Source organism: Pagrus major, chromosome 11 (genome assembly GCF_040436345.1).
Source record: "Pagrus major chromosome 11, Pma_NU_1.0".
Taxonomy (NCBI): Eukaryota; Metazoa; Chordata; class Actinopteri; order Spariformes; family Sparidae; genus Pagrus; species Pagrus major.
Window position 1 is genome coordinate 15,788,181 of NC_133225.1, and position 27,883 is coordinate 15,816,063.

The 27,883-nt window shown below is 39.8% G+C and overlaps 1 protein-coding gene across 3 annotated transcripts; it reads right to left on the bottom strand.

Annotated features, from left to right (window-relative positions):
• Positions 1-8: 8 nt before the first annotated feature.
• eps15 (epidermal growth factor receptor pathway substrate 15) lies at positions 9-26,441 on the bottom strand. Of its 3 annotated transcripts, none has more exons than XM_073475961.1 (25): positions 26,368-26,441; positions 23,117-23,158; positions 22,298-22,387; positions 22,149-22,196; positions 21,958-22,053; positions 21,691-21,753; positions 21,171-21,296; positions 20,543-20,602; positions 19,953-20,183; positions 19,558-19,703; positions 18,393-18,549; positions 16,957-17,039; positions 13,476-13,548; positions 11,801-11,962; positions 11,469-11,666; positions 10,842-11,264; positions 10,531-10,611; positions 10,141-10,306; positions 9,849-9,893; positions 9,292-9,689; positions 8,799-8,868; positions 8,598-8,668; positions 7,424-7,559; positions 7,037-7,230; positions 9-2,444 (listed from the first exon to the last, which is right to left on the bottom strand). In XM_073475961.1, exons 1-25 carry the CDS (start codon positions 26,419-26,421, stop codon positions 2,304-2,306), a joined length of 3,354 nt encoding a protein of 1,117 aa, XP_073332062.1. In that variant the 5' UTR covers positions 26,422-26,441; the 3' UTR covers positions 9-2,303. The 3 variants fall into 3 exon arrangements, with proteins under 3 accessions (XP_073332062.1, XP_073332061.1, XP_073332060.1); XM_073475960.1 differs by having other exon boundaries at positions 9-2,447; positions 26,368-26,427; XM_073475959.1 differs by having other exon boundaries at positions 9-2,450; positions 26,368-26,427.
• Positions 26,442-27,883: the final 1,442 nt, after the last annotated feature.

Sequence of the window (27,883 nt, forward strand, 5' to 3'; positions counted from 1 at the left end):
TGCAAAACTACACATGTTTAATATTTATTCTGTTTCAATTAAATGCATTACATATTCTGGCCAAACCTTCCAATAAGGATTTTTTTTTCTTACATGTTAGAAAATACAAAATAAAATACAATTAGCTTGAGTTTTAAAAAGCCTTTATGGGTACGACTATAGAAACATAAGTGGTTTTTGATTTTTAAATTCAAGGAGTCTGTACAGGTGACAGTAACATGTCTGGTGGCCTTTAGATGAGAGAGAATGAAACCAGAAATTGTAGTATGACTTAGCGATGAAGGTGAAGAACAGGTTCTCTAGTATTTACAATAAACTGCAACACGAGTAGAAAGTGCAGCATCAACCACAGACATTAAACTGGTCAAACATGAGTAGAGGAAAACTATGACGTTGCTCCTTCTGAACAAGACAAAGAGAAAGTTAAAAAAAACAGGAAGTGGTGTCCAAAATGTTGTGCATTGTTTGGTCAGAAAGTAGTAAAGAAAACGAAAAACCTCCTGCTGTTCGACCAAGCCTTCCCTTGTTCGAAAACCCTCTATCACAGTTTAGCACTCAGTGTTAAGTAGCTTAGCTCATTTTCTGGGAGAAGAAACACACAAGAATCACTGGCCAACCAGCCGCTGCTGTGTGGGCGTTAACAGGAAGGAGGACGCAGTGCAACAGGAGCGTTTATCTCACCACACCAGCTGGTTTTTTTTTGCAAGTTAAATCCTCACAGAGCCTGAAGTGGACAGACAGAAGACAAACAAACTGCTCCACCAAAACGCAGAGACACTAATCAACTTTTACTGACTTTGTGTAAGACTCTGAAATCCAGTTAGCCTCTCAGAGAGGAGGAAAAAAAACATTCAGGAAAAATAAACAAATGCAACAAAAGAAGCACCGACAGTACGCTTTGAAACAGGACCTGGTGTGAGATTTGTGACATGGATGCTGAATACTTGAGGTCATTTACCCTTTTTTTAATACACTGCTGTCGGGATTAACAATATCATCAACATCATTCATGTTAGAGTTAACAGAGCAGATAAAGTGGCTATAAATCGGGTTTTCCACACTTATACATTCACCCAGTTTCTATTTTTAGGTCACATTAATAAAATGTCTCTAATCGTCCTAAATTATAAGATAAGTATTTGGGTGACAAAATAACATTTTTAGAGCTGCGTTATCTAAATCTCAGATATTGAATGTTGTGTTCTTGTTTAGTGCAATCCCATGTAGTGTGCCCTGAACTTTTAATGCTAATTCAAATCTAATCAATACATGAAACAGATGTAGTTTAAATCCTTTCAGAATTTCCCCAAAACATAAACACTCTAACAAAGATAGATGCTAGGCAGGCATTGCACCGCTGATATTTAAAAAAGACATTAAAGTATCTAGGAGCTGAATATGGTAGCTGTGGTGGATTTGTTCGATTTAAGTATAAATCTGCTCATGCATTTCACATATCAGAGGACTGGTAACTTCCAGTTAAACATGTAGAAAATGGTTGAATTCTGTCAACTTGTTCTGAACAAAATATCTTTAAAAATCTTACAGGCGCTCTGCCGAAGAGTACACAGTCAGTCCGTTCAAAAGGACTGACTTGCACTCTTAAATTTGGTTACAGTGCCTCCTGCTTCCAGTTTTGAAACTATGCACAGTTCATGTGTTAGTTTCAGAAGGTCTATAAACAGCTGGAAGCAAAGTGGGACTCTCCAGAAATAACAGATCTACTTTTAATCATTTCAATCTTATGAAATTCTCAATATAACGTCAGAGGCTAAAGAGAGTCTTAATAAAGTGTAGTGAGTACTGTTAGTGGATAATGACAGGACTTTTCAATCTACTATTGAATTGTATGTTTAAATAAATTACATTATGGAGACGTTAAAGTGGCATTTGTAGCCTGGTGTGGAAATAAACAGAGAACATCTTAAAATCAACCCATATTCACTGCATTTCATTCAACAATCCATTCTTTAGAGCGTACACTCCATCTTGGTCCTCTCCTCCAAAACAAAACCACAGAGACCAACAGGATGGAAGAAATACAGGATACTGCAGCGCCAGTGAACAGTCTGAGGAGAAGAGGGCGTCAAGAGATTCAGAGGTGGGTTTATTTGAAGAAAGTCTCTTCATGGGGTCAGCAGGTGCTGCTGAATCAGTCCTATGCAGTCCCCACTTTGCTTTGGTGCGTTCTGGGCTGGGCCAGGCTGTGCCGTGCCGTGCCGAGCCGGGGCCAGTGGAGGAAGAGGAGGAGGAGGGGGAGGGGGAGGGGGAGGGGGAGGGGAGGAGAATGGGAAAGGAGATCCTCAGGAGAGTTCAGACTTGCTGAGTGCGATGGCCAGCTCCAGGTCCTCTTGTTCCTGCTGGGTGAGCCTGGCAAGTCGCTCCTTTTCCTCTCGCTCGCTCTCGCGCTTTGCCCACTCGATCATGTCTTCCTCTGTCGGATACTGCTGCTTCATGAACACAGAGAACACACACACACGTCACACACGACGGGGAAGGAAAGAAAAACACGTGCAAACGACACAAAGACAGACAACACACGTACAATTAACAGATTCTCAAAGATAAAAACTTGTTCTCAGAGGCTGCTGGTAACAGATAACCAACAACAACAATACCTGGATGATGGAATGCATGATGTTTATCATTTAGCATGATAAGCTCCATATAGGAACTGATAACTGCATTGCTGCTCTAGTGCTGTAGTTTTTTGTCTGGCCTTGTAACATCCCATGTAGTCACGTTTACAGGAATAATATCTCAGAGGGAATGTTTTGTTTTCCTGTCAGTTTGAGATTATTGATACAGTTTTTTAATAGATATATTGGATAAAAATATATCAGCCAAGTTTATTTTTATATAAACATTTCTGGCTCAAGAGGAAGCTGCATGTAATCTGATAAATTGCCACTCATCAGCAAAGTTGCATTGTGGGTAATGTGGGTGCCTGGTTTTGAAAAGGAAGAAATGTGTGGAATAAAAAAGGTGATAATCTGTTTGTGCAGTATCGATTTTGATCATTTGATTTTAAACTGTCTAACAGTGTTATAGGAGTGGGCAACGCTGGACCACTGGACTGCTTCAAAATCTGGACTGCATTACCCACAATGCAATTTAGCCACCGAGTGACATCACTGGAGGGAATTTATCAGATTACATGCAGCTTCCTCTGGAGCCACAAAAGGCTTTATACTCCTTTTTTTCCCCCACACATGCAGTCGTGCTTTCCAAGACCAGTAAACACACTTTAATGTGAGATTTGTGGCGTTACCTTTTAAACATATTTTTGGCATATACCTACTGCAATTTGTTTTCTCTTTTTTGAAAGATTATTTCCGAGGCATTTTAGCCAGGAAATAAAAAAAGGGGAACGAAAGCACCATGAATGACATGCAACAATCGAAGAAGAATCGAAGCAGGGATGTTTCAGTTTATGTTGTATGCACTCTCACACCCTGTGTAATTTCTTGTTGCTTATTGGCAGCCACACATGCTGATTCTGATATTTTACTGTCACTGCATCTGTCTGGCTCTACTGTGGTGATGCAGCAGGTCACAGACAAAGGCATCCTTTACTGTATTGTGGCTTGTACTCAGCACTTCCTGTGTGATGGCTGAAAATATTTCTAAAGAGGGTAAAACAGAATCAAGTTACAGAGCCATCACTTTGTCAGATCTCCTAATCCCTTATCGGACGAATATTTTCAGAACGCAGTGACACAGAGGACATTTTGACTTGTTAATCTGTAGTCATTCAACATTTATCTGCGTCAGTGAGCCATGAAAATGAGCCAGCATCCATCAAAGTGACACACCTTTTTACAAATTTTCTGACATTATAGACCATTATTTGGCAATGAAAATAATCGTTATTTGCAGCTCTAGCCACACCACAACTAAACTACAAGAAAAAAACAGCCAGTTAAATCAGTTTCCCTGCAGATGACCATGAAGAGAGTGACGATCTTTGCCCCTCAGGTGTGTCATCACACATCTTGTGGAGGCATTTGATCAGGACAAAAGCAGGAATGGAATATAAACATGAAAGAGGGGATCTTGTTGTGGGACGAATGTGAGTGGTGTGAAGAAAATCACATTTGAAGATTCACGACAACAAACGGCAGAGGACGGGAACTTTAAAACACTTAAATCAGTTAATCTATACAAAAACGGACATGCAGTGTGTGGACAGGTTCGTTATTCTCAGTGAATGACAGACAGAAGCATCACGGGTTATCCAGTGCAGATCCAAACATGCAAAGAAAAGTAGGAAGCGATGACGACGTTCGATAGGAAGTATTTTAGAGCTGATGAGCTGATGATTTCGGTGTAGAGAAGGGCAGAACGTGCATGATGAAAACATTGAAGAAACATATAGCGGATTTAGTAGAGAACATGCATTTATTACTTGAAGGTGATACATCCCACTGCTGCTTTTAAACGTGAATGAAATCAGACATCAATAAAGAACGTAGCAAGAGGAATGATGCGTGTTACTGCCAAAGAAACGCTTCACAAACAGTCTCTGGTACTTGTGTCTTCTTTATTTTCACTTACTGAAGAGATCTGATGAGATTCTGTCAAAATACTTGTAAGGACCACACTGCTGGTTTTTTGCATGTTTTAGTTCATTTCAAAATCCTTGCCAAATCTTTGCTAAACATTTTTCAAAGCCTACCACAGTGTAGATAATTGTTAGTATTTCTCCTGCTTTCTGTGTGGTCACTACAGGAATTAAAGAACTGATGAAGAGACGTAGGCAGGCTGCTAGAAAGGAAGGAAATAATTTTAAATTTAAAGCATGCCTTGGAAAATGTCATGGATGGAGTGAAGTACAGGCACATCATGTGGTAAATGAACTGCAAATGCAAAAACGTAGCTATGGTCCTTTAAAAGCTCAGGCGTTTGCAGAAAGTGGTGTCATGGATGCACATAGAAGCCAGAGATGGTGCCCTTGATTCAACTCTTTATTCAACTTTTATGACAGAGGTGTGAAGGCGCACACACACACACACACACACACACACACACACACAGACAGAGAGAATACAGGCGATCTGTTTCTCGACCAGACAAGGGTTGAATGAACTGATAAATGAAAGGATGGATGGATGAACAGATGGATGCATGGATAAATAAATAGCTGGTTTGAAGAATGGCGGAGGCAGTGGTATGAGTGAATGAGAGCCAGCTAATCAAACACACAAGTTAGTGCGTGCAGGTCAGGGTTCAAAGGGGACATGCGGGTGCAGTCATGTGACCGGAGAGGCATCAAAAGACTTTTGATAGTAGTCATCCATCCCAAATTCACAGCGTGACAGCACATTTCTGTGCAGTATCATGAAAGGAAGAGCTGAGAGGATTTTAATACTTTTACAAATTTATTCCTGATATATCAACAAGCGTTCAACCCATGTGCATTGACTCGTTTTCATACAGCTTCTTTGATTATTTGAATCTTAGATATATGACTATTTACACATATTTTAATGAGTAAGAAGAAAACAGCCAGGGGACTTTAGTTCCCTTGTTCTTCTAAGATAATGCAATTTTTTTTACAGCAACTTAGCTGTTACTTGTTATAAGAAAAATATTAAAGTGTAACCCCACCAATTTGACACATTTAAGTTGCTATTTTTAAGAAAAGGTGATTTTTGCATCTCATTCCGAGACTGAAAAATCAACTTTTCATACAAATAGCACCTTTAATGTGTGTTTAGAGGTCTCGTGGAGTACTACTGCAAAAAAGTAGTATAAAGCCTTCTGTGGTTGCAGAAGAAGCTGCATGTTTTCTGATGATCCAATGGCTAAGTTGCATTGTGGGTAATGTAGGCAACCAGGCTTTAAAAAGGAAGAATGCATGGAATAACAGTTCATTCAGTGATTAGTTTTTAAACTGTCCATAATACATCCAACAGTGTTATTGGAGGGCAATGCTAGACCAGTGGACAGATGGCACACTGGCACCTACAATTACCATGATGCAACTCAACAACTGGGTGAAAATGGTGGAGTTACCCTTTAAATATGATATTTCTCATCTTCTAGTGTAGCCAAGCTGCTACACATTTTTCTCATGAGTTTGTAACATACTGATAGCTTCAAGTATATAGACTCACTCAAGAAGCAGCAGCCTCTGCATCTCAAGGGCAACTGATCTCATGCCTTTGGGCCATAATTGTGCTGACCCAGCTACATATTGATGCCAAGCCAAGTCACTAGTCAAAACCAGAAGGACCATTTTGCACCAAAGGCAATTTTTAAACTATCCTGAGAAGCAATTTTGTGTAAAAAAGGTGCATAAAATAAAACATTTTGCATAAATATGTATCTTGTCTCAAAATGAAGTATGCCAGATGATGTGATGTCAGTGTGCTGAGTTGGGATGGCTAACAAAAGCCAAATACAAGCAGCCTCTCATCTCTCCATCCACTGCCAACCCATAGATATAGATGTCTATTATTCATTCATTTGTGAACAGAGGACCCTGTGTCTGTTATGACAAAATATGTTGCAGAGTTAATATATGAACGTATCTATAACTGCTATAATGACATTTCTGTACATTTCCTTTAAAAGTAAGACAGTGCAACTTCAATCAAAGCGCTTAAATTAAGTGCAATCCCAAAATAAATCAGTAACAAAAAATAATTACAAGTATAAAGAATCTTTACATGGCAAGGAAATAATAAAGAACTAAAATATACACCAGCAGCAGCAGCAGCAGACAGGGTGCAAGAAAAACAAAATCAAATATAGAAGATTTAAATGCTTATGCTAGCTGAGCTCATGAAAACGAGGTCATCAAATCATCAAATGTGCTCCCATGTGACACTGACATAAGCTGATCACCTCTTAGGGACTTTTTAACGGCAGTGGATGGAGTGATTTATAAAGCTGGCCTGATTTGATTGATGGGTCTGATTTAATCAAACAACTAAATGTGATTTATTAGCAGGAGAAAAAAAAGGAGAAGAGGGCACGACTACTGAGAGTCAGATGAAGGTGAGGGAGAGGGCGAGAGGGAGGTGCTCACTTTGTCAAAGCTGGCAAATCGGTCAGCTTCCCGTATGTTGTGACGAGGAGGGGAGGAGGGGGCGAAGGGGTCGGCTAAAGGATCCTTGGCAGGCAGGGAAGAGGAGGGGAAGTCTCCTGAATGCTGTGGAAGGAAGTGCCCTCGTCGCTGGAAGGAGTCGGAGGACTCTGTTCTGGAGATGGACAATCTCTTACCTGAAAGAAAAAAAAAGGCCAGACAGACAAGATACAAGTGTCAATAAAGATACACAACAAACAAGTTATACTGTAGAAAGACAGATCAAGCATGGACCAGAATTTGTAAACACATACTTTTAAAACACCCTGAATTAACTGATAAGAGCACTACAATCTGACAAAAGTTTGACTAAAGAGTGTGAGTACTGACCTGGAGGTGGAGGAGGTGGTCTTGTAGGCGTACCAGTTTTTGGGGGCAGTGCTGGGGGCACATCAGAGCCGGCAGACTGGCTGTCTTCCTGGAACAGGTTCTTATTGTTGATGCCAAACTGGTCAGAGCCGTTTGACTGAAACAGAAGGTTCACACCAAACCAAATACATCACACAAATACAGTATTTAAAAACAACAACAAAAAAACAACAGAAAACCAACCATAGATTGGCTACTCTAGAATCACAGCAATGATTGTGAAGACTTCATTCTGGATGCCGTACAGTACATTAAGTGAACACTTGCTGTTTAAAAAATACCGAAAAATACTTTGACATAAGTGCATCATTAATCAATATATAGAGCAGCCTGTTTTCAGCCTCTCAATTATGGAAATGTTCTTTTTTTTCTGTTTTATATCATATTAATCTGAATATCTTTGTGTTTTGGACTGACAAAATAAGACATTTAAAGAAAGAACTTTGGAATTTGAGACACATTTTTCACTATTTCTGACATTTCATAGACCATCAATTAAGCGATTTATCTAGAAAATAATCAGAGGATCAAATGTTTATCGTCCCATGTCATAAGTTTGTGTTTTCCTGATTTTAAGGCTGCATTACAGTAAAGTGATGAAATTATCTAAACTGAACAGACTGTTCTACTTGTTCTAATACTTGCCTTTAACCACTTATATCCACATTACTGATGATTACTGATCAAAATCTCTTTGTGTTAATATTTTGTGAAAGTACAGATGGTCACTATAAGTATTATTATGATGTCAAGGCATTTGGTCAAAAATATTTTCAGAAAACAAATGTCAAATTTCCAATAACATATGACATTACTTATCATTAGTACATACAACAGGCCCCTTTGTTTGGTGTGCAAAGTGCTCAGTTCCCCCACAGAGGACAATTAAGTTCAAGTGTTCCAGATACTTCCTCACAAAAACCACAACACACTCAACAACTCACTCACAGTCTTCCTGGATGTTCTGGTATGACAGCAGAAGTGAATTCATTGTGCCGCAACAATTTGCACTCCCACCAACTTAACTGACAATCATTGTTACTGACTTGATATTCAGTGTGTTTCACTCCATTATAAATGTTACTTCAGCTCTGTGTGGGTGAAGCACAGAGGATGAACAGCAACACTTGATTACCTTTGTCAAGGCACTGAAATCTGCAAAGCCCCCTCCAAACGATTCATTACCAAACACAGCAGCAAACGGATCTGAAACACATGAGCATATAAAAGTCACTGAGCATATAAGACTGTAAACTGTAAACGGTGCATTTTGTACAGTTTCAACAGCTGCAATGGGCTCTGTCCCCAGAGGGTGGCACTAAGGCACAAGTCATACCTGGATCTGAGCTGGCGTTCACTGAAGTACCACCTGGAGCGAACGGGTCATTGGTTGCTGCAGTGTCCTTCTAAAAACAGAACATACAAATCAAACATATGTTTGTACACACTGTACAATAAACTAAAGCTGCTGTCATGAATATACTCAAACTTCATGTGATAAATTGGAACTAATTTGTTATTGCTTTCAAATTCTACCCAACTCTTTTGATTACTATTTTGCAAGGGAAACATGCCCAAGACAGCAGCATAACAATACAAATGCAAATATACAGATACAACAATACGCTATATTACTGAAACACTACAAATACCTATTATTAAAATTAGTATAAAGAACAAAGCTTCTTAGACTTCCTAACCATAATGACTTAAAAATCAGTGATTTAAGGCTTTAAAAAGTTTGGCTAGATGATGAAAAATAAGCTTTTTCCTAAACTAAACTTGTGAGTGAGTACATTGTGACCAGGTTTTACAGCCGTCCTACTCACCACAGTCAGGTCAGAGCTGGGTTGAGAGGAACTAAAGGGATCTGTCCCCCCGTCCTGAGAACCAAACGGATCCGCTTCACCAGTGGCATTCACTTTGCCTCCAAACAGGTCAGAATCAGCCATGTTGTTCCCTGTGGTGCTGAATGGATCCTTGGCTGCTAAAGTAGGATTGTTTGGTTTGGAGGTGAAGGGATCTGGACCTGCTGCTGGTGCAGCTGCTGCGTCATTCATCTTCGCCGCAAATAGGTCTGGTTCTGGCGCGCCAGTAGTGGTACCAAATGGGTCGGCTGAGGCAGAGAAAGGGTCGTCTGAGGAGAAGGGGACGCTGGAGGACTGTGCGAAGAAAGAGTCTGCAGCAAAGGGGTCGGAGCCTTTGAAGGGATCCCCTCCGAATGGATCTAAATTTAACAAAAAGCAACAGATACAGATATTGCATAATTGATCAATATATCAATATATATTTATGTACGTTTTAATATTTGTTTTATATTAAAAGAGATCGAGATATATATCAAAGACAGAGTTTGCCTGTTCATCACTTTCAAATAAGGATTTACCTGCAACATCTGCTTTCCCAAACGGATCATCTTTGAATGGATCGTCTATAAGGTGAAAAAAGAAAATAATCAATGTGACTACATAAACATGCCATTTACAAGCCTTTGGGTCTACAAATTGTTAATCACATCATTCTGTAGGTACTGAAACACACAGAACACCAGAATAAATACAATTTTATCTTTGAATCAAATCAATATGAAGCAGCAGGTTAGCTTTTTACAAATATCTGCACAAAGCAATTTAATTTGTTAGCTGTTAACTAAACTTCAGATGTTTGTGGGCACTCACGGTCAGTAAAGGGGTCTGCATTGAAGAAGTCCATCTCAGGCAGCGAGGGAGGGCTGCTCTGAGGCGGCATGGAGCGAGGGCTGACCTGAGGTGGTAACGAGGAGGTGCTGGTGTTTTCTAGGGACTCTGCTGGCTCCTGTTTGCTCTCTGGCTCTGGTGATGCAACCTGTTGAACAGCGACAGAGATCTACTGACAAGCTTGAAAACTACAGTCAATAACGTCAACATTGTGTTTAAAAAACACAGATCTCAATGCATCCTGAAAGTACTTTTTGAGGCATTTGCACCTGCAGTTATATTTGTCAAATGTATGATCTGTTTACATAAGACACATTTTACTAGAATAACTGTTTGGCTAAACAACACTGTGCACAAACTCAGGGTCTTTACTTTTGGTGGGCTCTCTTTAGGCGATTCCTCAGCATCATCTGTGACCTCCGAGGAGACATCGGGTGTAGGGCTACTGTGTTCCTGGAAAACATGACAGGACAAAACAGTGACGACTAGCATTTCTTACAGAGAATTTAACATTTTACATTCGGTACAATTCTTGTTTAGTTATCACATGGAATATAAATTAAGACTGCTGATCTTGCATGATTGTTGGGTGTTAAAAAGGGAAAAAAAAGCAGTGTAGCTGTAGTAAGAAGTTTAAATTATTTCCATCTATAAAATGACTGAAAATGAAGTTTATGTATTACCATAACGGTGTTCTCCTGTGGCTTGGTGAAAGCTGATACATTATTGAACATATCAGAGGAGGCCAGACTAGTATACAGATCATCCAAGGGATCGGGTTTCATCTTTTCCTCCTCTTGAGTCTTTGGAATCTCTTCCTCCTTCTCTTCTTCCTCCTCTCTCTCGTTCTCTACTTCCTTCTCTTTTTGATCTGAATGTTCTTTCTGCTCAATGAAGAAAGCAGCTGGTTCTTCCACCTTCAGCTCTAAGGGCTGGTCCTCTTGGAAGAGGTCCTGCTGGAAGGGGTCCCCCTGGTGCAGCTCTGCAGCAGGGCCTGCTGATCCATTGACCATGACAGGAGAGCTATCCTCCAGGGCTCTCTTCCAGCTGAGCTGGGCAGTTACTGACCTCTCCTCCACCTTTAGATCATTCAGTTTCTGCTGAACCTAAGAGGGCAGAGAGATGGAGAAGAACAACATTGAGAAAAATAAAACATGGCTTGTATTTTCTGTAGAGGAAAGAATCTTTATATAATAATACAATTATTATTATTAATATGGCACTTTTCAGAACTTTTCAAAAGTACTTTTATGGTTGAACCAGGATTACAACAGTTCATAAGCATGAGAGACTGATTCAAACAAACCGACCTGTGCAACTTGTGTAAACGAGTCACGGACAGACTCTTGCAGAGGTGTGAGCTGCTCCTGAGCGGCCTCGACCTTCTCCTGCAGCTTCCTGCTCTCTTCCTGCAGAGCAAGAAGCTCCTCTCGGGCCTGGACCAGCTCCTCCTCGTACTGACATATCCTTTGTTCCTGCTCCTCATGCTCCGATGTCAGCGATGTAATCTGTGACAGATGTAAACATTCAGGAGAATGGAGTCATGTGTGTCAATTTTTTATAGTACTGTTGTACTTTGCTAGTGGTGAGTCATTTCTGCAGCTTTCCAGGACTGAAATAAAGAAAATCCTAGCAGACCTACCAGTTGCGTCTCTTGGCTGGTCTGCTGACGAATATGAGTCAGCTGTTCCTCCAGAGAGCCTTTCTGTTGGTCCAGCTCTTCCAAGGCATCCTGGACCTTCTGACGCTGGGCCTGGAGCTGCTGCAGCACCTCGTTCTCCTTCGCCACTTCATCTTGCAAGTCCTGCAGACATCGAGCCAAAGATGAGACGGGGAAATAAGTTATATATGTTTGTTTGTTCTTTTACAGGTAAACCTTGCTAAAAAGAAACAGAAAAGCTGAGAGATGAAGAGAGAGCTCAATAACAGAATATAGAGATGATTTTAAATATGAATGATACGGAAAGGACAACAAGAGGCTCTTTAAAAAGGGATAAAAGAACATCCAAATTTTCAACTATATCTTTTTTTTACATTGCTGCCAACACTGAGAAGAATATAGAAGCGCATGCAAAACATGGTGACGGGAGGAAGAAATTAGTGGAGTGGTGGTCAATTATCAGTCTGATATGTGAACAAAAGCAGTTTGTATGCTTGCAGTATTGCAACTTGTCTGTCAGTATACCAGATGACACCAAGGGTTAACATCCTCTGTTTTTGTTTATTTTTTAATCTGAAGGTTTTTATGCCAGGAGTGACAGTCCAAAAGAAATCAAAGGGAAAAGAGTGAGGATGAGATGCAGTGAAGGTCTCTGGCTGGACTCAATCCAGGGATGTTACAATCATGATTTACAGAATTGCCTCTTAACCTCTATATCATCCCGACAGCCCCCCATATATACATCTTAAATGGACAGCCTACTCAAATAGATCTTCTTCCACACCCACCTACAAAGATCTGTTGTGATTTTGCATGCATCATTCTCCTTTTCAAACAGTTATGCTGAAGCTGAGAAATCATCCAACATGTGTACACTGGAAAATTATTCCCCTAGTCAGAACTTAGCCTGTGAAACCAGTGCCGTTTTGCAGCCGACTTTTACGTGACAGATGTCAGAGCTTGCTGCCACAAATAAATTCCAAACATTTGAGAAAAATACTGCAGGGGAAATCTTATTATGGAGTCAGGGCCGTGGTAACAGCACAGATCACGACAACAACAATATGTGATGTCAAGGAATATATTTAGAAAACACATTACGGTATAAATAGCCAAAAGCACTTGAGGCTACCCTGCAGCGCAGCTCAGAAATTCAGCTACATCAGCGTGAGACTCCCTTGAGATCCACCCTCACACTTCAGCATCAGACTGAACTCCCCGAAGCGGAGCAGACTAGCCCTTTAAGTCATCAGCTCCCAAAAATAGAGCCCCATCTCTCAGGCTCAGAGCAGGCTGACACGCCTACACAAGGACAGCAACCTCTCCCTCTCGGAGAGACATTAACTATGTGTTCTGAACACAGCGTCAGAGACTGCCAGCCAAATGTATTATTGATCTTCTCCTCCAGTATATAATTACAACAGAAGAGGACAAGCTGCTTTAGCACCTATGGCTCTTATCATCTGCTCTGTCTGATCTGGATTTTTATTTTTTTAAAAGGGGCAAGCAAAGGAAATACAAACATGCTCATACATGTGCACCAGTAAAATTTAAGAAAATATCTACGCGACCATGTCATCGATCCTTCCTGCCAATAAATCTCTCTTCTCTCTGTATCCACTGTACTCACAGACAAACAGAGACAGCGAGACCTTACCTGCACTTCGCTGCTGCGCTGTCTGATGGCCTCCTCCTTCTCCTTGATCTCCTCTTCCACAGTGCTCTTCTCCCTGGGGGCCCAGCACAAGAAACAGGAGTATTTAGCCACCAAGGACAGAGAGGGTAGACCCGGTACTCCAAGCGCACCCAGCCCCAACCAGCTCTCTGTTTCTTTCCCCTGAACCACCACCACCTCTTTTCCCTGAACCACCATAATGTCCTGAAATCAAAACTCCACAGTACAGAGGGAGCCGCCTGAAAAGCAGGTGTGTGACCTGATATGAAGAAAGGTGGAATGCGTGTGAGACTTGAGGGCTTGCGGATGCACGGCGCTGTAAATGCGGTGAGGGTGAGTGTGTTGTGGATAGTGAGCATGTGCTTGCTCAGTCAAATGTGTGGGAGATGAGGAGTGAGAAGCAGATGGCTGCCTGGAGGATGAAGGGAGGAAGAGAGGGAGGAGGGACGAGTGATGATGAGCCAACCTACAACATCCATCATTTGTGCTGCCTGTATGTTCATCCTCTCTACTTCACTCTTTCATCCACCCAGCCAGACAGGAAATGAAACAGGGCGGAGACAGGAGGAAGGATGCATAATTATTGTTTCCAAACTGACAATTAATAAATGTGTACTTTGTTTTCAGCTATTATTAAATCATATTAAAAAGGCACAGATGTTTCAGTTTACTTCAAATGTGTGTTACAGTAAAGGTTTTCATACTGGACAGGATTTCAGTGCCATTTGCCTTTCAAGTAGAGCTGCAAAGATTAGTGGAACGAAAGGAAAATAATTTCCAACTCTTTTGATCATCTTTTAAGCGTGAAAGCCTTTTCTCAAGCAAAACATTTGCTGGTTCCAGCTTTTTAAATGTAAGAATTTGCTGCTTTTCTTTGTCATTTATGATAGTACATAAAGAAATTAAGCGTTTCGGACTGTTGATTGGACAAAAGTAGCAATTTGAAGAAGACATCACTTTAGGCTCTCGCAAATTGTGATGAGCAGTTTTTAAAATAATTGTTTGACATTTAATAGATTAAATGATTAATCATTACTTGCAGCCCTACTCTCAAGTCATCACAGTCTTATTTCTGACTGACATAAACAACTATAACATGCGGTAAGATAATGGCAGTTTAATTGTGCCATCGTGTGTTGTCAGAATAATCTGAGAAACATTTTTCCGACTGGGAAAATTCACTTGAACGCCCCCACAAGTTGGAGAAAATGTTGGTACATGAGTTGCCGTCATATGATACTGAAACATGACGGACAAAAGTTAACATTTGGTTGATGGTAACTTGCATATTTGTGAAATGTATTCCATGGCTTACATAATCCCTTTCCTCTGCCCTTCCTTGTCACAGAAATACTGGAAACAGCAGTGAATGGGTTGTTTAAACGCCCTGAGCAATAAAATGCAAAACAACTTCTTTGTGGCGTCCATGTTGCCCCAACATTTGGACTTCACGCACAAGTTGGAAGTTGGAAGAATGACTTCCCAACTCGTTAACTGGGACCATTCGAGGAGTATGAGAATGCAGCACTAGCTATGAATGAGTCCTTAGTATGGCAGTAGGGTTTATTTGGACCACATGAGGATATCTGACACTCAAATTGTGTCACATACCTATCTAATATTTTTCGATTCAGACTTCTTGAACATATTAAAGCTATTTGTAAAGGTGCATTATATATTTGTAACAAATGCATATAACATCGAGAACAACACAAACAGAGGAAAAGCAAAACATTGAAGAATTTCTTTATATCCTGACCGACTCTTTTGTTTAAGCTAAACGTGCTTTTCACGAATACTGAACGCATCTGGAAAGAACTGTTGTTTCAATTGATCACATTTTCAAAGGGAGAATCTTATTTTATTTTAATAAAACCTTGTGACTATATGTCATTTTCACCAGGCTGCTCCATTGTTTTCTCACACTGTTAATTATTTTTGTCTGTTGAGGCAGACTAAATATAAAATGCACTACAGGCTATGAGAGTGTGATATAATGTTAAGACTAATGATAGGATTAACAAATTATTAATTTTGTAGTATTGTTTCAGCTCTGAAAGCAATGTTACAACATCCTAAACAAAAGGAAACATTTCAGTATGAATGATGTCTATTTGTTGTTTAAAAGCAATAAATAACACAACAACACAAAAAAACTGGTATGAACCTTATAAGCACTTATCCTTTGTCATCCATTTCAACACAGACTGAAAATAACAGCAGCTATTTTTATATTCTCTCTCTCCTCTTACATCAAAATGCACAATTCCCTTGATAACAAAACATCTTCTACAAGCAAACCAGCAGTCAACTCAAGCTGAGTATCACTCGTGTTCTCCTCTTACCCATCATCATCAGCATCCTCACCAGCCTCTTCCACTTTAACTGAAGGTCGCTGCCACACTTTGAAGCAGTTGCAAACATGCATCATCTTTTCTAGCTCTTCTCGATCTGCTGCCTGTCTGAAGCTCTGATCTCAGTCACTTTCTCAGTTTCTATTTCGCTCCATCTTTCTCACCTCGAACAGCTGTCCATGTGTGTGTGTGTACACATCTGTGTGTGCATATGTATTCAAAGTTATGGGGGATGGGGTGGAAGGGAACTTTCTCACTTCTTACTCTCAGCTTTCCAGAACAGGGAAGCTAAATTCTGTTCCTTATGACATTTAAATCCATTACAAGTGATACTGATACCAACCCTCTGCAAAACCAACACTACATGTAAAAAGCAGCGCAACAAGATTTTTGCATCTATCTTTAAAGCGAGAAATAAAGCATGACTGAAATATGAGGAACTGTCAAAAAGAAGAACTGATATTGAAATCTGTATTTTATTATTAAAGATGATGTTCTTTCTGTCTCTCTCTCGCTTATAAAAATACACAAGTTAAACATTAAAAAAACTATACCGGTATCTGGTCAAAATATTTAATTCTTTAAAAATTATTTTGGCTAGATGTTTCTGACAGAAATAGTGAAAAACAGTGTATAAAAGGTATCAAGTAGAGGTGAATACATGAAGTCGGGCAAATATTGCATATTCTGCCCGTCATTCTTCCACCTCACTGTCAACAGCAGCTACATAACTCGGCTTTACAGCCATCTGCTGTGTTTCGTAGGCTGCAGCAAAACACTATTTATATATTTTCATTTGAGGCTGTGGGCGTGAGTGCTAAAAGGAAGTCTGAGAGAGTGAGAGTGATATAATCGTGTATACCAGAACCAGTGTTTCCCAACATATAAAATTTAATTGGGCAGCCCACCATGTCCCACTCAGTTTGTGGAAAACACTGCATCCTGCTGGTCAGTACAGGATGGTACAGACCCCGTCAAATGTCTCATCATCATCATGAAGATTGTGATGCTAAAACATCATTCCCACCAATCATATCGCAACCTTAATATCTGTCATAATAATTGCAAAAGGAAGAACAAAATAGAGAAATATAGGAACAAAAGCTTACTTTTGTAGTTCGACAATCTCGTTACTCAGAGAGTCCAGCTCCTTGATGGCAGAGAAGTCAGCTGCCAGGTTAGCCACATTGTTCTGGAGAGGATGCGAGGCAGAGAGAAAGGGGATAAAACTATCGACTAAAGGGAAAACACTTCAAACATCATGAAACTTCCTATATTCTGAGCTAAGAATGACCTCTAATCACATATGGAAGGTACAGACTCATTTTGTAACAGTAGAGAGAACTGCAAAATTACTTATATGTGGATGAAATGACAAATTACAGTTGAAGAGAAAAAAAACTATCACAGCACAGCACTTTACTAAAATTCTGCACAATGGCAGGGATGGAAGACTGACTCAGGGGTAAAGATGAGTAATGAGTAATGACGCTGGGAGGATACTAGTGATGGAGAGAAACTCTGGGTCCAAGGGTTTTGCTCAAATATATCTACTGTGCTGGATTTGATTTTATTCTCTGATGTTATGAAGGTAGAGACACCAACAACCACTCTTCGCGTGTACATTCTATAACATAAAATATCTAATCTTCGAGGCAATGGTTTACATCTATAGATCGGACTCTGTGCCGTCGGTGCATCTCCAAATACTTTAAACAGTGACCTCTTCTCTTGTCAGCTTAGCTGCCATGCATAAATATTTAGACGGCTAATGACGAGACACTCGGGGACAAATAGTGATGTAACTTGTGATTTAGAAATACAAATTTGGAGAAAATTCAGTCAGACAAGGCAGAAAGATGACAAAGAGAGGCAGCCTGTTCAAAGTAATGAGATGCCTTAGAGTCAGTAAACTACCACACACTCACTCAGATCATCCCGCTGCACACGTGAAGTGGACGAAACGTAAAAAATTTAAAGAGCAGACACAGAGGAAACAACATAAAAGTGTTCATAAGGAGGAAAGGCATGCAGATCCAAGCTTAAAAAAGCCATTATGCAGGAGAAACAAGGGACCATGTCTTATCAAAATATACAAATAAAATCAGTTTTATTATTATAGTATACTAAAATAATAATATATAAAACATAATAAACATCCAGAGACAGGCAAAAACCAAGAAGTATATGATTAAAGATTCTGTTTTTTGCTATGAAAAAGAAAAACACCAGATGTCCTCCTGTTACTGTAGCTACAGAATATGAACAATGGATACCAGGCAGCATTGTTCAAGACCAACAGTAATTCAAACTACTATCACTTGCTTATTGTATCTCAATGTTATCACTACCCTTGTACCGCTGGTCTGTTGTTCTAATAAATTAATCATCAGCCTCATTATTAGTGATGCATCACTTCTGAGCCAAGTTTCTGTTTAATGCCAAATGTATGCTCTTTTTCTGCATCATTATATTGAATGGAGACCAAAAAAATATAGACATCTATAATTATCAATCATAGCGATGAGTGCTTGGAGTGACTCACCTGTTTGATGTTTTGTCTGTCAGCTGGAGGGATCATCTCTGGGGACAGACTCTGCGGAGGGTCCAGGCCTTTGGTCAGCTTCAGATTGATCAGATGAAGCGCCAGGGCAAACTGCTCTCTAGTCAGTTTCCCAATGTCTCCAATGTCACAAAGCTCCCTGAGAACACAAACAGAGGCAGGTTACATAAGAGTGTAACGATTTACACCTCGGGCAGCGGCTATTTTTGATTGCCTGACTGATCATCTCGTTCAGGGGTCATGGAAACCAAAACACAGCACAGTGAGAACAGGACTGAAGCTAATTAGCCATGTGAAGGTAAAAATCCATATGTGTGATATTGTCCTGGTCACAGCACGCACTGCAGTGCTGTTATTATCCTGCAACAATATCACCCAGGACTGACATATTACAGCTTAAATGACAAACAAAATGTTCTCGGACAACTGGGTTTCTTCAAAAATGTTTCCACTTTTTTTAACAAACTTTGCAAAGTTTCTTACATGTTGGTCCGTCCTAGACGTAGGGCTGCAATTAACGATAATTTTCATTATCGATTAATCTGTCGATTACTTTTTAAAGCTAACAGATTAATGTTATATATAAAATGTCAAAAAAAACTGTGATAAATCCTTATCACGATTTCCCAGAGCCCAAAGTGATGTCTTCAAATTGCTTCTTTTGTCCAACCAACAGTTCAAAACCCAATTCCTATTCTTTTACGAACATAAATGACAAAGAAAAGCAGAACATTTTTACATCTTAGAAGCTGGAACCAGCAAATATTTTGACGTTTTTGCTTGAACAATGACTGAAACAATTAATAGATTATCAAAATAGTCTAAAAAATTACTAATCAATTCATCAACCAAATGTTGAAGTTCTACATAGAAGAGGTTATCTCTCCTCTGTTGCTTTTTCTGAGGTTTCCTCCTTTTCTCTCCATTTAAGGGTTTTGTTTGGGGAGAATGTTTCCTTATCTAAGTCAATGATCTTAAGATAGAAGGTGTTGAAGCTATACAGATTGTAAAGCCCCTAGAGACAAAAAATGAAATTCTTGCCAAATATAAATAGAGTTGACAAAAGATTTGAAGCAATTTAAAAAAAAACAATATTTTTAATAAAGACCAAGTGGAAAGGTTTCACATCAATTAACAAAATACTTACCATATACGTGCGAGTGTGGCGGAGGGAAGCCCCGTCTTGAGGAAGATATCTCTGACTTCAGGTCCAGACACAAGGCCGTCCATGTCCCCGTCTGTCTTGCTGAATAGCTCATCGTACTTTGCTTTGTCTGCTGGCGACACCACCCACTGCACAGGCAACAAGACAGACTTTAACTAGCACCAGAGTGGCTTCATAATTGAATTTAACAGAACTTACACAGATGACACAACACTAACTCCAACTGAACACTTACTTACCTTCTTCAGACTCCTTTTTGTCTTGTTCTTTTGAAAAACACACTGAACTATCCAGTTTGAATGCATTTTAAATGTTTGTGATTGCAGCTACTATAATAAAGGTACCACATGCACAGGAGAGACAGGTCCAGTACTCACAGGGGCAGCTGCTGGTGTTGGGACAGGAGCTGGGGCGGGTTTAGGGGGATGGGGCATGGTCTTAGAGCCAGCGTGGGAGGAGCGACTGTCTTTGACCGAGGGGGGCGAGGGTAACAGGGGCATCACGGGAGGCACGGAGGGTTTTTTCCTCTTGGAGGGTGGAACCAGGGGAGGTGGTAGGGACATGGGAACAGGCTCGCCCTCCAGAGCTCTGTACACCAGATACATGGCCTGGGAGAGGGCAACAAAAATCAATGATTGAAGGCAATTACCAATGAATGAACCATCCTTTAGTTATTCAGTCTTCACACCTCTTCCACGAGTCTGGAATTTGTTCGATTCAGGGCGACAGAAATTATTATCACAGCCTGTTAATAATATATTTTTTTTAATTCCAAGACTACATGTAAAATACAAGCACACAAACAAAAGATTTGGTGTTGAAACTTTCAAATCTAATAGCGAAAACACCTTTTTGTAAATTTTAATACGTCTGGTGGATCAATGCAAAACAGCCTGCGCTAAAACCAACCCAAGGCTGTAGCTGTGACCTATGTGGTTTCTTTGTGTGATATTAGATCATTTCTTACCACAGAAAATTCATCTCTGTCCAACATGCCGTCTCTGTCGATGTCACTGAGCTCCCACACCTTCGACACAGACACACATATAATTGTTAAGCATGCATCATTACAAAAGTATATGATACATGACCCTGAAAGCCCTGACTCAAAACCTATTCTCACTTCCTCTCTGATTTAATTTTCTACCCAACCAGCTCTTAATTTCACATCCTTTTTTCAATCTCTCTGCAGTGTGTGGTTTTATTTGTCATCCTTTAGTTGTTTGTGACACTAGCACGGGTGGCTACTCAACTCAGAATTAAATAGCCATCAAGGTGAAGATTTGTTTTATTTTTTTAAAACTTTGACAGATAAGTGCCTTGGATCTTTTTTTTCTCTGAACTTCTGTATTCCCTACTAAAGCGCACCTTCATCACATGTTTTTTTAAACGTCTGAGCACTCCTTACTTTTCCTTTCTCATATTAAATTCTACAATATGTCACTTTTTACTTTTACTTGCTTTATGTTAAGCCACCTGCTAAAATTTTATTAACTTTTTCTGCTATGCTACACAAAAGCATATGATCTCTCCCCTAAGTTTTGTCACTTTGCATCATTTTGTCAACAGATTAAACTTTTGTTTTTGGCTCATACCCTGCCAAGGATGTCCACTGGCAGTTTGGAGTTGAGCAGGACAGGCTTGACCTTATCTCCTGTTAGAATCCCCCCTACTGGACCCAGACTGTCGAAGATGGCGTCAAACTTCAACTTCTCCTCAGGCTGGAGAATAACAAAAGAAAACAGTAATACAATTATTAAAGGCCAAGTAGTCAAATAAATGACTCAAGTAAAAATGCTATGTCTGTTGAAGAACTATACAGTAATATGCTTCCAGAAAGTTAAACAAGCAACGAGAAATTCCAAAATAACAGCTGTGAAAATAAATCATAAAAGTTACTGCTGTGGGTGTCAAGCAGCGCTCTTGACTTTAAAGTATTATAGTCAATATTTATGAACAAATGGTCTGTGTCATATTTGAGTAGACTTGATTATTTGACATTTTACATTAACAAAAAAGCAGACTCTGTGATGGACATATTTAAGAGGAAGACAAAGATATTAAAGCAGATTATAAAAAACAGATAGAAAGATAACAAACTTGCGAGTGCCTCACCTTGACAACCCAGGGAATGTCAACAGCCCCTCCTCCTGCCAACAGCGGGCTGCTCGTGTCATGCTGGTGATAAACAAAACTCAGTTAGTCTTTGACTCTGAATTAAAAATATGTAATGCATGAAATAAAACAGTATGTTTAATTGCTGTTGCAGTACAGGCTAAAAGGCAATATAAGAGAATTTTAGCTGTCTGTCATGATATAAACACTGGAGGTGACTTTAAGAGCATTAACAGAGCCTGATGAAGGACACAGAGGCAAACTTACAAATTTGGGGGGAGGAACTGCCACATGAAGGTTCTTGAGCGCCACCTCCAGGCCATTTTGAGCACAGGCCACCAACCGCAATGCTATGAAGAATTGCTGAGAGAACAGAGGCACAGTATGTGACATAAATCTAGTTGATGTTACGCACTTGATGCAAAGAAAAAGCAGTCCATTATGATTTGCATTTGTACCTGCTTGTTAAGGGAACCTTTACGCTCAGAGTCTGCCAAATCCCAGATCTACGGAGACACACGCATTAATGACAGTCAACATAAACATAGACACATAAAACAGGAAACAAATAAGTGATGTTGCTGCCCTGATTGGACTCTTTGCTCACCTTCCCGAGGACCAAGTCAGCCAGGCCCGACCTCTTCAGGAAGAGAGCTGCATCAGCCGCTGCCACCCGCCCACTGCCAGTCGGATCAACCTGCACACAAACACATACACAGTTATTAGAGCTTTTACCATCTGATTGACATCAATAACACGGCTGTAATGCTATGAAATATTTCGTTTTAGCCATTAGCTTTAGACCATAACACTGGAGGAAAGCTGCGAGTGTATTCTCAGCAGTGACAGGGAAGCAAACAGAGAGCAACTGAAAACTGTAACAATCTCACTGTGGGATAGAGGAGTCACTTAAATCAATACTGATAATAAACCAAAGCTATTTTCTCAGCAGTCTATTAGCTTGATATTGGATCTGTTAGTAGTCTTTCATGAGGCTCACAGCAAGCTCCCCTGACATGTCGGGCAAAGGGAAACATTATTAATTCATAGAGGTACTTCCTTTTGTGGACACAGAAAACTGAGAAGAGAGATCACTGCTCGTTGCAACACTACAGTTTACCTAAAGCTAGTTTACAGTTTAAGGGTCAGTGGATCTAAATTACAAAAAAAATGTTTGTTTAATATCGGTGTTTCTCTCACCATGTGTTTTCTTTGTACTTTATATCCAGAGCAAGTTATAGCACAATATAGCAGCAGTCAAATCATGTTTAAATGGCTATATCACACAGCAGTAATGGGCTCACTATTTAGTAATACATGAACACACATTTCAAGCAATGTAAAAGACGTAGTGTGTATAAAACACACCATAGCCTAATATCAATAAACTATACTTTGCTGTTTTTGGGAAGATGTATTTACATACCTGTCGATAGTACTTGTCATAGATGGGATTTCCACTGGAGAGCTGTCAGAGAAGAAAAATACAATATACAAATTAAAGTTTACTGACTTAATCCAACCACGCTAGCTTTTACCACATTTAAAAGCACTTGTAGTGAACTGTAAAAAAATAAAATAAAATAAAATAAAATAAAATAAACCTTGTGTCTGCTCAGGTTGCCTCTTTTAGGTTTTTGCATGAAATTCATCAAATCCCTACAACTTAACTTTAAAACAATCTGACAGAGAATGAACTACTACTATTACTAAAATGCTCTATAAACTCTCCAGATTCAGTTTACAAACTCAAATGGTCAGCAGGTGTTTGCTGGCTACAGAAAGCGTGTCATTCACTGAGCTAAGGCACTGTTAAAAAAAGACAGATGGAGGATGTAGACACACCAATGTGTAAAACAGCTGAATTGTTTGTCAATGGCCAAAAAACATCTGCCGATGGGAAAATTAACACTTTGATCACCGCTCAGACAAAAGGAACAGATGTCATTTAGTTCACTGTGCTACAGAATAGCTCTCATAATACCTGTTTTACCACAAAAGAAGAAGTCTAGAGCTGCAGCGATTAATTGATTGGTTGTCAACCATTACATTAATCATCAACTATTTTGAAAATCAATTATATGTTTGAACAATTAAAAAAAAGGTCATTCCAGCTTGTTAGATGTGAATATTTTCTGGTTTCTTTACTCCTCTCAGACAGTGAAGTGATTTATCTTCAGATGCAGACAAAACTAGTAATTTGAGGACGTCATCTTAGGCTTTGGGAAACACTGATCGACATCTTTCACCATTTTCTGACAGTTTAATCGACAATGAAAAAGTCGTTAGTGGCAGATCCACAGTAGTGTATTTTTTTTCTGCATCACAGACAGTTAAGGAAGACTGGCCTACAAGTAGCATGAGGCAACATGATGACTCCACACATGACAGTATGCTACAGATTTCAGATGGTTACAATTCATAATTATTTTCTATACTCAATATTATTTTCTATCATTTGAATTTGAAATTGAAAATTGAGAAAACGTCAATGACAAGTTTCCATGCCGGGAAAAGGAGCAAATATTCCCATTCACTGAGGTGCTAACAGTAAATGTTTGGCACTCTTGCTTGATAAATGACTTAAATGAGTGATCATCAAAGTTGTCTGCATTAGCTTTCTCAGTGAAGTCATCATGTCATCACTGGCTAATCCTGGCAATAATTACTTGGGAGGCTTCCTGGCAAAGATGTGGAAATTTTCTGGGGACATACAAAACGTGTCTTACACCATACAATGAACTTCTGTGAGTAGCGATGATACAGGAGGTTTCTGCCGAGTTGCACGCAGATAAGAGTAATGACTAGTGAGCTGTCTGACTTCAGGATATAGGCTACACTTCCCAAGGCTACTGATGGTCAGCTTTAGACGGTTACAACAGGACGTCACTTCACAGACAACGGCCAACATGGCGCTCTGTCACATCCTCCCTAAGCACCCCCTATGTTTATACGACCGTCCACTGCTGGGCCGAACAGGAAAAGAATCAGCATTTCCTTCTCCATATAGCTGAAACTGACAATTGGTTGTTGTGCTTTTCAATCGACAGGTGCAGTGAAGGAGGAAAGGAGTGGACAGTAATTGTCTGAAATGTGAATCAACTGGGGAGTAGCTAATCCAACCAGTGGTTAAAGCTGTCGTAACGCTCCTCCACAGAGAAACAAACATGGCATGTAAGGGTATATAGTAGAGATCTGTTAAAATATCAGTCTTGTTACAGACTTGCACAAATCGCTCGGACACAGAAGACGAGTCTCAAGTAAAACACTCTGTGACCAGTATAGTCATCTGTAAGCTTTGTCAACTGCCAATTTACAGCGAGATAACTGTCCACACACACTTATCTTTCTCTGGCCAATGCAACTTATTTCTGTGGCACACACAATAGTGTGCCTGGAACTGTTGGCGGCTGTAACACTGCGGTCATTGTACTGGTGACTCTTTAATTGAGCACTGAAAAAACAACACCCCTCAATCATTCCCCAGCCACTAGCCCATACAAAACTGCAGCAGATAGCACGATACATTACAGTGCGGGAGTTGACGGGCCAGTCTGGTTTGTTCTGGTGATTTCAACTCCCTAATCCAGACATGGCAGTAAAACACATTAATGGCAGCAGCAACACTGAACAGTAGGTCAGTGGGAGGATTATTTAGTAGTAACGCAGCAATGAGGTCTGACAACACAGAGAGATGTCAACTCATGTGTTTGACTTCAGAAAGCTCCTGTTTGTTGTTAGAGGCAACAGAGGCTCAGGTAACACGTCTGGGACTGTAACCTACTTATTACACCTGGCTGCTACCTGCTAAATAACTTATTTGCTGTGCATGCAAACAAACACATGTCCACACAAACTTCAGGATCTAGCATAGCTAGCAGCAGACTGACATTTTGTGACAGCAGCGCTGGCTAATGGGCTACTCAAGCTCACTTCCCCTTACAGATTGCAAAACAACTGACAAGACTATTTTGAGTTTTTCTGTATAGGACACAGAGTAGCTAACAGGCTAATAGTAAACTGACGTTGTCCACTTCAGGAAGGTCACAGAGAAAAACACTAACCCAGTCAGTGAAGCATGTTTACTTCTAATAATAGCAGGTTGGTTATTCAGTCTATAGCAAGCTACATGAGCACCCTGCGTAATGTGAGGCTATAACGAATAATGTCCGTAACTTGCTTGATTTTTAGCGGAAAGCAATGTTAGCAGTGGCTTTACAAGTTAGCTTAAAAATGACAGTAAAGCCACAACAGAGCCACACATGAGTATCTCGCATTAACATCTCTTTGGCCAGGACCAACTAGCCTGCAGCAAAACGAGGCAGTACAAAACGCTTCAATAAACACCTCCCGCCGAAACGAAGCAAAGTAACGTTACATGGCTTATCTCAAGTTTGATAAAGCGGCTCTAAAACAGCCCAACACTGCACACTAACTAGCTGTTAGCTAGCAGGCTAGCTAGCTAGCTACGCCCTTACGCAGTCCCCAAAGAGATTAGGCAGAAACTTTTCCCAGTCACAGCAGGACTAAACTTCCAAAAAGAGAGCCGAGGGTCGAGGTAAGCTCGCCTTTCTGCCCACCCGGTTTCACTAACACAGTTGAAATGTCTCCGAGCAGAGCAAGGAGAGGCCACGAAACGTTTGCAGTCGTTATATTTGAGTTGTAAGACAGTGTTACCTGAGTAAGAGACAGAGTGGCAGCCATAGTGTTTCTGTTTCCCACTGCTTTCATGCTGCACTGCTGCCAGACACAGACAGAGGCCGCTGTAAAACCTGGCACTGGAGCCCGACCACAGGAATCACCTCAAGCCATGACACACACCATCATCTGTCATGCAGCAATACAGCTTTATGAAGTACACATGGAAGAGGTATTTTTCATTTCCTTTGGTCACAGTATCATAATGTCACATAACAGGGCCTGAGAAAGGATTTTAAAAATACTGAGGTCATGAGTGCCACCATTGTATCCCCCTCCCCACTAAGGATTAAAGGTGCAATATGCAGTTTTGGGGAAGACATTTTGATCATAAGAGAAAGAGCTAAACAAACTAAATACACAAACTCCATTTGTTTTCACGACTGAATAAACTGATTAAACAAACTGACTTAAAGGACAACACAATTTCATACTGTTTTACTTTGTTTATATGTGGCGGACCCTGCCACCTTATTTTCCTCTGAGAACAGCTTGTTTATTCAGATAGGGAGAAGATAAATATATCTGAGTTTGTATTATTACCTCATTAATACTTAAATTCTGAATTTGAATTTCTTCTCCAAAACTACATAGTGCCCCTTTAAGTAGTAAGCATGTTTTTGTGTCTTATGTAGCAATTTGTTTCACTGTTTAATTCTATTTATATACATTTTATTCTACAGTATGAAGGTCTTAATGTGTTTATATGCAAGACCTATTCACACCACCAGAAATAAAATAATCATGAATCCTTTGAGGTAGCCTACGTGTGCTTACTCAAATATGTCCATTTTCTGCTTCCTCCACTTCTGCTACGCTACATTTTAGTTGCAATATTGTACTTATGTATCTGTATCTATCCATCACATAAATGTAGTGAGTAAAAAGTACAATATTTACCTCCAAAATGTAGTGGAGTGGAAGTATAAAGTAACAGAACATAGCAATATTCAAGTAAAGTAAAAGTACCTCAAAATTGTACTTAAGTAGAGTACATAAGTAAATGTACTTAGTTACATTATTCATTAGTTTTTTCACTACATTCATTTGATAAATTTAGTTTCTAGTGACTTTGCTGATTACTTGCTGCATCAGAGCCAGACTGGCACATTTTTAAATGAATGTATTTAATTAGAGATCAGATAAAAGAAAACACTGACACTGATAATCAGAAATATGGTGAATATCAGGCCAAAATGGTGGTGGGAAATCGGTCGACCCTACACAGTGTTCATGTTAATATATGCATACTTTGCTTTTACTTGTACTTTTGATACTTGATTAATAAAATAGATCAAATTCATTTAATATCAGATACTTTAAGACTTTTACTCAAGTACTTCGTATGGGTTTTACTAAAGTGATACTGTAACATCTCTTTGACTTTTCATAGATGACTTCAACACTGTTTATATCTTTCTATTGGCCTGAAACTTGTCAGTGGGTATAAACATGGTGGACTGAGTCTATAAAATAAAAGACTTACCATGTGTAA

What these genes read in the sequence shown, in the direction of transcription:
- eps15 (XM_073475959.1), bottom strand. Translation starts at nt 26,421, where the DNA reads ATGAAAGCAGTGGGAAACAGAAACACTATGGCTGCCACTCTGTCTCTT. An exon ending in CTAAAGAGAGCCCACCAAAA is followed by an intron (nt 10,307 to 10,530) that starts GTAAAGACCCTG and finishes GCTGTTCAACAG; the next exon opens with GTTGCATCACCAGAGCCAGA. An exon ending in GATTTGCCAGCTTTGACAAA is followed by an intron (nt 2,451 to 7,036) that starts GTGAGCACCTCC and finishes GTGTTCATGAAG; the next exon opens with CAGCAGTATCCGACAGAGGA.